This window comes from Acomys minous, assembly GCF_964271855.1.
Source record: "Acomys minous genome assembly, chromosome: 18".
NCBI lineage: Eukaryota > Metazoa > Chordata > Mammalia > Rodentia > Muridae > Acomys > Acomys minous.
In genome coordinates, this window is record NC_140501.1 from 54,024,366 (window position 1) to 54,038,568 (window position 14,203).

Sequence of the window (14,203 nt, forward strand, 5' to 3'; positions counted from 1 at the left end):
GGGCGTGGTGGCTCACGCCTTTAATCCCAGCACTTAGGAGACAGAGGCAGGCAGATCACTGTGAGTTCGAGGCCAGCTTGGTCTACAAAGCGAGTCCAGAACAGCCAGGGCTACACAGAGAGACCCTGTCTCAAAACAAAACAAAAAAAATAATTTATTTTGATGTTTGTTAGAAAGGGAATGATCTGGGCATGGTGGCACACACTTTAAACCCAGCTCTTGAGAAGCTTAGGCGGGAGGATGTCTGTAAAATTACTAGCACCATGATCTGCATAGTGAGCCCCAGAATAGTCAGGGTTACTTAGAGACCTTGCCTTAGAAAGGAAGGAAGAAAGACAGAAGAGAGCAAGACTGGGGTTCATTACTCCATGGAAGGTTCCTTGCCCAGTATGCCAAAAGCCTGACTTTAATCCCCAGCTCTACAAGCAAAACAGACAAGAAACAAAATAGTTTGCTATGTTCTGAGTTGTTTTTATCTTTCTTTTGCAGTGTTAGGGATGAAACTCATGAGCATCTGTCTAGGTCAGCACTGCCTGTACAACCGCACTGCATCCATCCCTTGTCCTCTGTGTTGCTCCGGCTGGCCTTGAACTCTCAGTTCTCTTGTCTCAGTTCTAGCCCTGTTTACCTTAGAAACATCACATCTAGGCAGGGCTTGTAGCCCAGGGCCTCTTAGCCCTGAGCTATAAAAGCAAACAAAAGCAGCATATTCATTAGCGTCATCAAGGATACTTAGATCTCTTTTAATTTCATTATCTTTTTAAATTTTTTAAAAGACTTATTTGTATATTCTATATACAGTACTCTGCCTGTGTGCATGCCTACACACCAGAAGAGGGCATTAGATCACATTATAGATGGTTACAAGCCAGCATGTGGTTGCTGGGAATTGAACTCAGGACCTCTGGAAGAGCAGTCAGTGCTCTTAAGCTCTGAGCCATCTCTCCAGCCCCCTGAATTTTATTATCTTAAACTATGTTTTCCAAAAGACTGTGTATATGAACAAAAGTATTTTAGAAAAAAATTCTCAAAGTACTACAGATTAAAAGATAAAATATGGTAGTTATTCTGAAAGAACTCATAACTAAACCAGAAAGATTGATAAATACCATGTGAGCTCTATATAGAAATGGACCAATAAAAAAGTGTAGCTCGTTTTCTTGATTTTGACTGGTTTGAGCTAATAATTCCTCATTTCAGTGCCTGAGGTTTTTGTTTTGTTTTATTCTTGCCTCTTATGTGGCTCAGTGAGTCAGGATTTCAACAAAAGAAAATTTGAGCAGCCCACTGTTGCATTTCTGGATAGGAAGGTAGCTGTAGTCAGCTGTGTAGCCCAGCTCGTGCATGCAAAGTCCAGCTAATGAGAGAGTTGGTTACAGAGTGTCAGGATGCAACCTCCAAGTGGATGCAACTTCTACAAATTAATGTCTTCATAGCATTAACCCTGAGGAAAATAAAAGATCATCTACAGATGACTGATCCAGCTGTTAAGTAGTCCATCTAGACACTGCAGGCACAGATGTCATGCGTGCATGGCAGTTCATTCACTGATATTTAAGTTACTCTTAATTTCTCCTCTCATTTCCTGTGTTCGCTCTTCCCAGCCTTCTAGTAATATTGGAGTTTGCACTGCTGCTGCCCTTCCCATCTTCTAGAGTCTGAGGGCAGCTCTTCCCTTTCCTCATCTCTGAGCTCACTGTATTTGCAACTTACTTGAGTAGGAAAAGTATCCATAGTTCCAAGTAGGTCAGCCTAACTTTTGCCCTTTTGTAGGGAATAGGACCTTCATCCTGAACCTAAGTGGATTATTTCTTTCTGTTAGCCATATCAGATAATTCTACAGAATAATAAAATACTCTAAATAGTAAGTCAGTTATTGCTTGCTCACTGTTGATTTACTGAGCACTTGAGTTACTAAGGCATTTTAATGTGAATTACTAGTCTTATTTTCTGGTGTGTTCTGTTACCCACTTTGAAATGAACCTTCGTGTGCAGGTACACTCCCTGCAGTTACCGAGGAGTGGAGGAGAGACTACCTCACGGCAGCATGTCGCGGCTGACGGACCACTCCAGGCACAGCAGTTCTCATCGGCTCAACGAGCAGTCACGGCACAGCAGCATCCGAGACCTCAGTAACAACCCCATGACGCACATTACACACGGCACCAGCATGAACCGTGTTATCGAGGAGGATGGGACCAGTGCTTAGTCTTGTTTAAGGTGAAGTGTGTGCTGTTAAAGAGCAGGTTTTATAGTCTTTGCCTTCGCATGGCTGGCTGCTGTAACTCGCTGTCATCCTGCTTGCAATTGGGCAGGCTGTGCCCACTGCAAAGGTAGATAGATCTTCGCTCTTTGTATCACGTCAAACGTGGAACGTGAACACATCCAAAACATTAAGAATCATATCATCACAAAAATAATTCTTTGTAGGTTGTGAAGAGATGATTGTCTGGTAAGCATTTTTATAAACCCACTTATTTTATATTTAGAAAAGTCCTATATGTGTGGTGACTGCTTTGTAGTGAACTTTCATATAATATGAACTAGTTGTGAAATGACATTCTGGTAGCTCTGTTAATAAAACAAAGTTTCAGAATTAAAAAGAATTTCTATGCAAGGTTTACTTCTCAGATGAATACTAGGACTTTGTAGATTTATTTCCACTGAGTAAAAAAAGGAACTGTTTGTAAACCATAGAAGACTTTGATAAGCCAGCAAGGGTATTTTAGCTAATAGGATAACAGTGCCACAGAAGATACAGTTGGCCTATGGAAGGTTCTCTCAAAGCCTGTCGATCTTCCCCCCAGAGATATTTAGGATGTGAATTAGCACTGGAGTGAAGGCAGAGATAAGCATTTCCCCTGCAGTTGTATTGTTTTTTACTTTTGTAAATATTGCTTTTATGGGCTATGTTTTTATAATATCCATATGCATGATAGAAAATTTTTAATTTGTGGTCATTTTTCCCAGGAAATAGTATTGATTCATAGACAATTCCATGTTCAGATATGTTCTATGGAGGCATGCAGTTATAAGATAAGCATCACACATTATAAAGGTTTTTAGTGGTAAACAAATTACAAAATGGCAAAATATTTTCTCTGTATTCATTGTTGTATTTTTCTACAGTGAGATGTGACCTTGCCAAAGCCATCAGACCTTGGTGTGCAGGCCTCCTGCAGTGAGTTGATTGTCTGCACTCAGTTCCCCAGTAGCCAGTTGACTACAGTTTTTGTCCTACATCCCTGTTTTCAGTTTCTAGATTATTGTTGTTTACATCTGAAATATTATAAACAAAGTCCAAAATGGTGATGAATTTGGGTTCTTGAAAATCACCGTAGCTAAGTGGAGCATGGTTACTCTTTCTGTGAATACCTATTAGTCCTAAAAATAGCAAGTGAAAACTCTTGACATTTTATCTTGTAAAGCTTAAATGATTTAGGATATAAACTGTGAACTTTATTGGGATATATACTGATCAGAAAGAAAAATCCTAGAAAATGGTACTATGTTACTCAGAAAACACAAGTGGTCCTTGGCCCTGATTGCAGGGAAGATCACTCTGGAGCCTCCTGACAGCCAGCGTCTTCCTCTCAGGTGAGAGCTGATGGCTTTAAAAACAAGCAGCTTCAGGTGACTATCAGTGTAGCCAGGCGGGAAGCCCGTTCTTTCTTTCCTAATGATGGGCTGATGGCATCATATTCAATCATGGGAAGATCTAGCCACACTCAATGATAGGCTTTACATTGTTACCCAACATACAGTTATTTCTTCCTTTATTACAACCCATTATAAATGCAGAATTCTCAGCTCTCATCTCTAGAGATTCTTACTCAATACATCGAAGGCAGTAGGATTTTACAAATCTGTATTTCTAAAAATACCACAGAAGATTCTTAGCAGGTTATTCAAGAATCACACTCAGAAAAAAAAAAATTCCCCCTAGACTGTGGAGAGGCCTGGCTTTGCCATGTGCTAGTTTTAACTTTGGACAAGTCAGCCTCCTTGAGCGTAGCTCCCCTTGTTTGAAGATGAATATCTCCTCTACCTACCTCACGAAGTTGTCAAACTAAGATCAAATGAAAACTCCCGTCTGGAAGCTCTTTGAGACTGTGAAGCATTGTGAAATATGTGGGATTAAGATTCTTGAGGACTAAAGAGCTTCATTTGAGGGCTACTGTAGTACATTTCTCGACACATGTTTAATTCATGTGTATGCTTCTCTCGCCCTTTAAAACTTAAAGCACCCACGTGACAGAAGAGCCAGTTTTCTGGTAGTCATGATTTATCTGTGCCATGTTGCTTCTTCAAAGTATGTATCAGTAGAGATTGCTCATTCTTCATAAGACACATTTGAGCATTTGGCCCCAAATGTTTGCTCTTTCCTCTGTCCTCCTATCTTTCTACTTGGATCTAAAGTCACCACTCAGAGGATGGAAGTCCCTTATAACTGATAGTTGGTAAACCCTTCCTTAAACTTTAAAAGGCACAACTGATAACTTGTCTATAAACAAATCCACTGACAGGCCTCTGTCTGAGAAGCTCCACAGAACAGCGCGAGTGAACCAGAACAAACATCCACAAACAAAAATAGAAAGTTAAGATAGAAGTACCAGTTTGAGCTCAAAGACATTGTCATCTGTCACCATCTGCATGACTACCGATTGCCAAGTGTTGATGGGTTGTCCTTTAAAGTGGGCCAAGTGTAGACAGTGAAGTGAACATGCCGTAAGCGTCTTGCCCTTGTGCTTCCAGGTTTCATGTCTGCTTGCATCTCCACTAGCTTCAGCCGGCGGTGCTGTGTGTGTGAATGTCGTTGGCCTTACAGGCACCTTCAGCAGTACCATTCTTCCCTCATTCTGTACAGTCCCCAAAATAGTGTTTGTTCTGAATAACGCTGTTCAGGTTGGGCCTTGTTCTTTATCGTACTGATGCTCCAAGTGAGGAGTCTTTTTTTCTTTTTTCTTTTTGAAGAAACCATCGAAGAACTAACACAGGACAGTTGATTTCAAATTTTAACTGCTTAATTTGACTTGAACAAGTCTGGACAGTTTTTTTTACCATTTCTGTTGTGATTGGCTTTTGTTAATACTTACTGGGGCTTTTTTGTTGTTGTTGTTCAGTTGTCAACCAAGAAAATGATAATTCCCTCTAACATGTTAGTAAATTATCAAAAGGGTTTTTGAAAAGTACTTTGATTTTAGCAATATTGTCTTATTCAGTAATTAGGCAAAAGATCTAAGGCAGTATTAAGTTCAAAACAGTAATTTGTTTCAGAGAGCAGTTGACGAATAACAATTAGCACAAGGCTTGGTACAGGGTAAGCTTTCCAGTAAATATTTAATGAACAGCTAATGACATGGCACTCAACTTAGACCATGAGAATGTTTATATATTTTTTTAAAATCTGTGTAAAGTAAGAATTCTTTTCAATTTCACACAAAAAACACAAGGGATAGGAGTTTTATAGAACCTAGATTTATAAGTAAGCTCAACTTTTGTTTTGTTTTTGAGACTGGATTTTTCTTTGTAGCCCTGGCTATCCTGGAACTGCTCTGCAGACCAGACTGGCCAGGAATTCACAGAGCTGCACCTGCCTCTGCCTCCTGAGTCTAGGATTAAAGGTGTGCCACTATGCCTAGCTAACTCGTGATTCTTTTAAGCTTCTTTTATGCCTTTTTGTGACCAACTACGATGAGAAAAGGTTAGGGTTGGAGAAATGGCTCAGTGACTAAGTGAGTTTGCTGCTCAGTTCCCAGTACCTGTGTGCTCACAGCTGCCTGTAGCTCCAGCTCTGGGAATCTAACCTCTCTTCTGGCCATGTCTGACACCACATACAGAATAATACTTACCTTTTAAGATCCAAATCTTCTGGGAAAAGAACAGTGTTAAAAGTCTGCCTAGAGCCAACCATCTTAGTAGACATAGGTGTTTGATAGACTTATAAAAGTGTGTATTCCTGTGTTCTCTAATTAGAAAATCTTGCTTTAAAATTTTTTTTAAGTTTTCATTAATATTTTGGTCAAAGGCCAAGCCAGTACAAAACCCATTAAGTTCAATCTATTTAAATGTGTTGAAAGATAATTATCTTTAGCTTTTGTTTAAATAGCCACCCAGAAACCTGTCTTGCCCTTCTCATGGATTTTCTGTTGGTGTAGTAGAATTGTTATAACTTACTCTAGTTTTATTAGCCACTGCACCATTTTCCCTTGGTTAAAAGTGGTTTTTACTTCTTAACAACTTAAAGGTTTTTAAATTTGCCAGGAGTATTGGCACACACCTTTAATCTTAGCACTTAGTTGACTGAGGCAGGAGCATCTCTGTGAGGTCGAGGCCAATCTGTTCTACATAGTGAATACAGGTCAGCCAGGGCTATATAGAGAGACCTCATCTCAAATACATAAATTAACAAATGAAATTAATAAAATTTTATTTATAAAGATAAATAATTTTTATTTATAAACATTTAGTGTTCCATTATTCTGCCCATTACCACTATTGAATTAGTTTTGTTTTGTTTTGTTTTGTTTTGTTTTGTTTTTTTGGTTTTTCAAGACAGGGTTTCTTTGTGTAGCCTTGGCTGTCCTGGACTTGCTTTGTAGACCAGGCTGGCCTTGAACTCACAGCGATCACCTGCTTCTGCCTCCCAAGTACTGGGACTAAAGGCTTGTGCCACCGCGCCCAGCTTAAGTGTTTTTCTATCTTGTTATATTTCCTAAAAGCAGATAAATTTATTATTTTATTAGTATTGTTGCCTTAAGCTTTTGGTATGTAAGCAGGCTCACTTATATTTGCGAACTTAAAGATTCTTTTTTTGTTTTATGCCAACTGGCTTTTCAAAATTTAGAACTTTTTGTTTTGGCCAAGCTTTAATTAATAACTAGCAAAAATGCATTGTGTTATTTAAAAATATATATATGCTAGGATTTTGAATACAAAAGCTGATATCTAGTCTTGCCTCTCCTTTCAATGAAGCTGTGTAACATCAGACAAAGCATTTTTGTTTGCAGTTGAAGAATTGCAGGGATTAGAGTAGGAGTCTCAAATTCCACTGGATGCTAATTTGTTTATCCCTTGACCATTTTATAGTCATTGCTGTGAGCTCACTTTTGTTCTCTTCCCATAACTGTGTTTATGTGGTCAGCTTATACAGCTAAGGCAGCTTGAACCTAAGTTGACAGATACTATGAGAGGTTTGCTAGTGTTTCTTTTGTTCTGTCACTGCAATACAGGAGCTCACACTCCAGGACCCCCAATGCTAGGAAAGTGTCCTGCCATTCCTCACAAAATACCTCAGGCTGATCTGAAAGTCTTACTTGTATATCCCACGCTGGCTTTGAACTTATGGTTACTCCCAGGCAAGTGCTGGGTTTTCAAGTGTGCCACTATGCCCTAGCTTAAATGATTTTTTAAAAAGATTTATTTATGTATTATTATGTAACAGTGCTCTGCCTGCATGTACACCTGCACGCCAGAAGAGGGCATCAGATCACATTATAAATGGTTGTGAGCCACCATGTGGTTGCTGGGAATTGAACTCTGGGCCTTTGGAAAAGAAGTCAGTATCCTCAACCTCTGAGCCATCTCTCTAGTGATTTTTAAAAGAGGAAAATTGCATTACAGATATAAAAGTAAAAGAAGTTATAAGTACCAGACATGGTTTTTAATCAAAAAACAAAAACAACTTAAACATCAACATAATAAGTTGATAAACAGGAAAAAAAATGACACGATATTTTGTGGTCTTTGTTGTCTTAATTATTAATGCAGGTATTTAGTCAAGGTCTCAAACACAATGCAATCCTTAGAGCTGTAGTGTAGTTTATTGGGAGAACAGCCCTAGCATGTATTCAAAATAAAATTAGTGACAGCCAGTTACAGCACTGGCCCCTTTGCTAAGTTAAAGGCTGTCAGGTTGTACCACCATTCACATGATCATAAAAATTATTATTATTATTATTTAGGTTTTTTTCTGTGTACCCCTGGATGTCCTGGAACTCACTCCGTAGACCAGGCTGGCCTTGAACTCAGATCTGTCTGTCTGCCTCCCAAGAGGCAGGATTAAAGGTGTGTACGGACCACTACTGGATTGATTATAAAATCTAAAAGAACTCAGAGAAATTGAATAGGATTTTTTTCATTTAATTGTTACTCTTTAACTGCCTCCTCATACTCATTGAATACGTTTTTTGCTAGATTGCCACAGAAAAGTGATGACCTACTTTAAAATATTAGCAAGATTAGGATTTAGCTCAGCAATAGACAGGGCCCTGGACTCAGTCCCAGCATTGAAAACAAAATTCATAAAATATTGTTAGAGATAGATGTGATTTGTTATTGTCAATTTGTCCTGCCTTTGCAGAAATTATTACAATAAAGTTTCCTTAATTATCTCTAATGGGGCCAGTGAAATGATTCAGCAGGTACGGGTACTTGTTGGTTTCCGTCCCAGAGACCCAAATGGTGGAAAGAGAGAACAGACCCAACAGACCCCTGCAAGCTGTCCTCTGACCACCACATGTGGGCTGTGGTGTACATTCGCATGTAGAGTGTAGGTGCCTGAGCGCATGTGTGCATGTGCGTGCGTGCGCCCGCGCGCACACACACACACACAATAAATATAATAAAAAATTTAAAGTATTCTTTAATAAAACAGAGAGTCCAGTAACTTCATCCTTTCAACACTGTAAATCACTGATCCTTTCCAAGAACTGGATCAGTGAAATCCCACTTACTTTTTTTTTTTCTTCTTCTTCTTCTTCTTCTTCTAATTTTATGTGTATGGATGTTCTTTCTGCATCTGTGTCTAGGTACCATTTGCATGCCTGGCACTTGGGGATACTAGAAGAGAGTATTGGACCCCCTGAAACTGAGGTTATAAAGAGTTGTGAGCTACTATGTAATCTAACCTCAGACCTCTGAAAGATCAGCCGGTGCTCCTAACCACTGAGCCATCCTTCCGGCCTACCCAGTTACTTTTAAAGACCAGTTTCTTTGCTCTGACTGTCTGCGTCAGTTCTTATGATGTCTTGAATGCTTTGGATTGTAGGCTTTCAGTGTACAGTTGGCTCTGAAGTCTGATGAGTACATAACACTAGAAAGTGGATATAGGTTGGTGTAACTGGTTTGCAGTAATTTTTTCCTAACCATGTCATCTTTGTAGCCTCTCTCATTGCCTGGCTCTGGTAAACAAGCCTAAGGCCTTACATATGCTAGGCAGTCGTTCTACCACTGAGCTGTGTACGTCCTCAGCTCCGATAGATTTCCCAAGCTATACTTCATTCCTTGCCTTAGGTCTTCCACTGGTTTCTAGTGATTAAATTAGATGTTCAGTCTCTCACTCAGAGATTCCTATGGCCATATGCCGCATAATGACATTTTAGTCATTTTTTTCTTAGGAGACACGTGGCAGCCTAAGGTAGGAGGATCATAAGTTTAAGCCCTGTCTCAGACCTCCTGTCTAGACAGCAGTGGTCCCACAGGTGTGTGATTTGGTGAGTGCATCCTATGATCTTGCAAAGTGACCCATTGCCTAGCCACACATTTCTCAGATATATCCTGCTATTAACAATGACCGTTATCATTTTTTTAATTGTCTCTTAAAAACAACACATTTATTTTCCGTTTTCCGGCTCTCCGGGTTTTTATTGTTGCATATATTGAATGTGAAGTCCAGTTTCCGTGACTATTTGAGATTGATAATGAGAAGTTCTGTGAGGGAAAACCAAGTGACCCCAGAATGGTTCATAGTTAGCTGTCTTGTATTTTTCTGTTTGTCTGGCTGTTCCTTCCACCCTCAGTTTTGAACATTTCTTCCCTCAGCCCTATCTCAGATCATTTTCCCAGAGCTAATCTTGCCAGCAGAAGCATTTACTATGAAATCTGTTTTTTAAAGAGGGACAACACAGTAGGTTTGACATTGAGCTGAGATGAATATGCCTTGTATAAATCATAAAAAAGGACTCTCTAGTGTGAAAATGTTTGTCTGAGCTAAGTGTGGTGGCTCACACTGGCCAATCTTTGAGAGACTAAGACAGAAGGATTACAAAGTTAAGGCCATCCTGTGCTGCATGGCAAATTCCAGGCCAACCTGAGCTGCATAGTGAGACTGTGTCAAAAACTAAGTAGAGAAAGGTGTTCAGGGTCTGGAAGTTCTCCTGTCATTGGGTATTACTTCTTATATATCTTAGCTATGAATTGAAATAAATCTGAATTTATTTCTCTTTTTATAGTATTCCGGCTTCCCCCGGAACCATCTAGCTTCTTGTGATTTATGTTTGTTTTATTATTTCGCCTGACGCTAGGGTCTTGCATATACTAGACAAGTGCTCTAACTCAGCAGGCCTACGTCTTTTCTATCAAGTAGCAAGGCCTTGAACTTGCCGTGTAGTCCAGGCTAGCCAGGAGCTTACAGCCCTCCTTCACGGGCCTCCTGAGTGCCAAGGCTGCAGGCAGGAGCCACCCGTCATGCTTCCGTGTGCTAAACACCAGCTGGTAGTGTTCCCTTCCTCCCCATCTTCCCTCCTTCCTTCCGTGTGTGTGTGTGTGTGTGTGTGTGTGTGTGTGTGTGTTGTGTGTGTGTTGTGTGTGTCTGTGTGTGTGTGTGTGTCTGTGTGTCTGTGTGTGTGTGTCTGTGTGTGTGTGTCTGTGTGTGTGTCTGTGTGTGTTGTGTGTGTGTTGTGTGTGTACGCGCGCGCACACGTGTCACTAAGGATGGAACCGTACCTTTCCTTCATTATCCAAACCTCCTACCATTGAACAGTGTTATCTTTAGTCCTTAAATACCAGCTTCAAACTAATTTTCTGCTTTTCTTTCCAATTTCTGGATTTTCTTCTTGATTTTTATTTTCTCACTGAAGTCTAAATTTTTGTTTCATCGTGATAAAGATACACCATTGTCACCACACCCCCCCCCTCCTCCAACTTGCAAAGAAAAGTTCACTGACAACTTTAAGCATCGCATTGTCTTATTTTGTTTGTAGGAACCACTGTATTATAAAGGCTAATCCTTCAGAATTAGAATTTTAAACTAAGAACTTGTTGTCAACCCCAGCATGATGACATGTGTCTTAGTTAGGAGGCTAACTAAGGCCAGAGGATTGCCACGAGTTCATGGCCAGGCTGAGCTACATATGGCCCTGTTTCAAAAAAGAGAAAAGAAAATACATCTTGATATTTTAATCTAATAGTCAGTTTGGAGGATTATATTATTTATATGTTGTATCTATGATTAATAGTTACTTCATTTTCTATAATACAGAATATCTAAGTCCAGTATTTATTTAAAATGAGCTGGCTCTTGTTTTCTTATCTCAACAGACAGCTCTTTGTTGATCAGTGGTTTTCTGACAGTCAAGGTTCCTGCTATCTGAATAGTTGGAAAATCTTCTTCTAAGCATGTGAAATTGCTGGCTTAGGGAGTAAAAAGTAACCACCTGTTAGCAATCTGATGACGTATATTAAAGGAACAACCAAACAAAAAGATTTTCGTCCCAGCTCTTCCTGGGCTGTCAGAAGAGGAGATTACGTGAACTCTTAGGCCGTCTCAAAAGCTTCTGCTTTGTCTTGTTCTTGAATTCCTGCTTTTACAGATATTTTATCAATTTGAAATAAATGCTTCTGAGAGCTCTTAAGTTACATAAGCTCTTCACTAAGTCTGTGTTTGATTTTCATGCTTTTTATAAGCTAATGTACTGCCACAATGTCAGAGAAGTAGTCGATAAATGCAGTTTAGAGGAAGACTAATCCCCCAGTGTGCTATGTGTTCCATGTTTGCTAACTACTGAGTTTTATCCTCTGATGGACACTCCACAGTAAAGAATTTTATGTTTCAAAGTCAACACATTTTCTATAAGCTTTCATCTAAAGATTTTCTTTATGCTTAGATTCTGGTTATATAAGAACAGAGATATAAGAATATAAAAAACACATGTAAGAATATGAAAGTTCCATATAGAAAACCCCCAGTTATGATCCAAAAAGGTATAAACTAACTTATTTCAAACTCGAACTAAATTGCCCTGTATGGTTGTAAATAAATAAGATACACCATTGTCACCACCTCCCCTCCCCTCCTCCAACTTGCAAAGAAAAGTTCACTGACAACTTTAAGCATCGCATTGTCTTATTTTGTTTGTAGGAACCACTGTATTATAAAGGCTAATCCTTCAGAATTAGAATTTTAAACTAAGTATGCAGCACACTCTTACAGGTCCTCTGGGTGTCTTAGTCTTTGATGCATTCTTACGCTGGAGAAAGCTACGGTTTTCTTTTTTTTCTTTTTCTTTTTTTTCAAGACAGGGTTTCTCTGTGTAGCCCTGGCTGTCCCAGACTCACTTAGTAGACCAGGCTAGACTGGAACTCACAGCAATCCTCCTGCCTCTGCCTCCTGAGTGCTGGGATTACAGGTGTGCGCCACTGCTCCCAGCCTGAGAAAGCTACTTGGATTTCAGTAGAGACTTGGTACACTTCTTCCTAGATGATCCACACAAGTGATGCCCTGAGTGAGCCCTTCTTTATCTGACTGGTTTCCCAAATGCTCAGCCTAGAACCTTCCTAGTTTCCCTTCTAGTTCCAGCTGTTGTAGTCAGTCCAAAGTGAGACCCACCTCACATGTTAGGAAGAAGGAAATTCAGACAACTCATTTTAAATTATTAGTAACTATAATCTTACTATCTTGGTGAAAGAAATCAGCATCAAAAGCAAACACATCGTCATTGACAGCTCTGGTCAGTGATAGGAAGTTTATGGGTGAATACTGTCCATGCTTGCTCAAAAAAGACTTCCCCTATTTTCTGTTAACAATTTTTCAAGAGATATGGAGGTAGGAAATCTACTCCTTTTTTCATTCTTCTAAAACTTATTTTTAAATAACTGGTACTTAGCAATTTAGTTTTTAAACGTGTTATTCTGAATTGCTGAGTTGATTCTAAATTCTAAAACTCTAACCTTGTTTTATCATACAATTATCTAGTTAGAAAGTGCTTGTGATGAAAACTTGTATCTTGTGGTATTAGTTCTTCATGGTTCTTCTCCATGCATCAGCTAAAACTGTTCATTTCCAGGTGAGTGGAAAGTTGCTGTTGTTGGGGTCTGTGTCGGGCGAGCACACCCAGTTAGAGCATGGGCTGGACTTTCACCGTAGCTGGGTGTGCTTTGCACTCTGCTGTTGTAGATTTATTTTGTTTACAGTAGACTGATGTCAGTTTTGTAAATGTTTTCTTAGCACTTTAACTGTGAGTGTAAAAACTGATTTTAAATGTAGTGGTTGTATATTTTGGTTATAAATTGGAAATTTTTAATAAAGCTAAGTAATTTGTTCTCTTTTCTCTCACTAGTGTATTATTGAATGTAACTTCCTATATCATCATGCAGACTCAGTCAGTCACATCAACTGCATCTTTAAAACTTGAGTTTCGGGGGAGCAGGAGAGGTGACTGCTCTTCCAGACCCAGGTTCAATTCCCAACATCTACATGGCAGCTCGCATCCATCTGTAACTCGTTTCAGAGGACCCAACACTCTGCTAGCCTCCGTTGGCACCACCAAGTGTGCATGTGGTACACACGTATACATGCAGGCAGAACACCCATATGTGTACAATTTAATTTAATTTCAAAAAATAAATTTCATTTAATTTTTTACAGTATTTTTATTTGTAAGTACATAAGAAACATTAACCTGGGATTTAGAAATATATAAAGATTCCTATTGGGAGAATGATCTGTGATAACTGTTCAGTTTTGAATGAATGAATTTAAATATTTAGCAAATAAAGTAAAAAAAAAAAAAAGCCAAAAAGAGCAGAGAGACACGAGTGTGGGAGCCTACAGCAGCCCCCTGAAATGACGAGGTCCAGCTTCGTCACACAGGGGCTCCCAGTGGAGAGATTTCCAGGCAGGACCGTCTCTCCACAGCAGCACATGACAGTTTACCAATGCAATTTATATTACACTACCTTCAATTATTGTCCCTCTCACTTTTATCAATATAGACTGCATATATATGTTCATTGTTATATCTCAATTGCAGTATAATAGAGATATAAATCTCAGTAAATACTGGTTGAAAAACACACCCCTCAATTTTCTCATAAGCAGATACTTTCTTGAGTGAATTTATTTTCAAACACAAGAAGGCAGCCCAGGCCTTAAGTAGTTAGGAGAACCTTAAAAATCATAAGATCCAATTCCAGCACTCAAGAG

At 39.3% G+C, this 14,203-nt stretch overlaps 1 protein-coding gene across 2 annotated transcripts in view; it reads left to right on the top strand.

Moving 5' to 3' along the window:
* The window catches only part of FZD3 (frizzled class receptor 3), a 69,873-nt gene extending 56,203 nt beyond the window's left edge, over nt 1–13,670 (top strand). The window contains exons 7-8 of one of the 2 annotated variants that reach the window (XM_084767187.1): nt 1,996–2,220; nt 13,338–13,670. In XM_084767187.1, coding sequence (XP_084623313.1) covers nt 1,996–2,209 — 214 coding nt within the window. In that variant the 3' untranslated portion in view covers nt 2,210–2,220; nt 13,338–13,670. The other variant, XM_084767186.1, reaches the window with a different exon arrangement.
* Nucleotides 13,671–14,203: the final 533 nt, after the last annotated feature.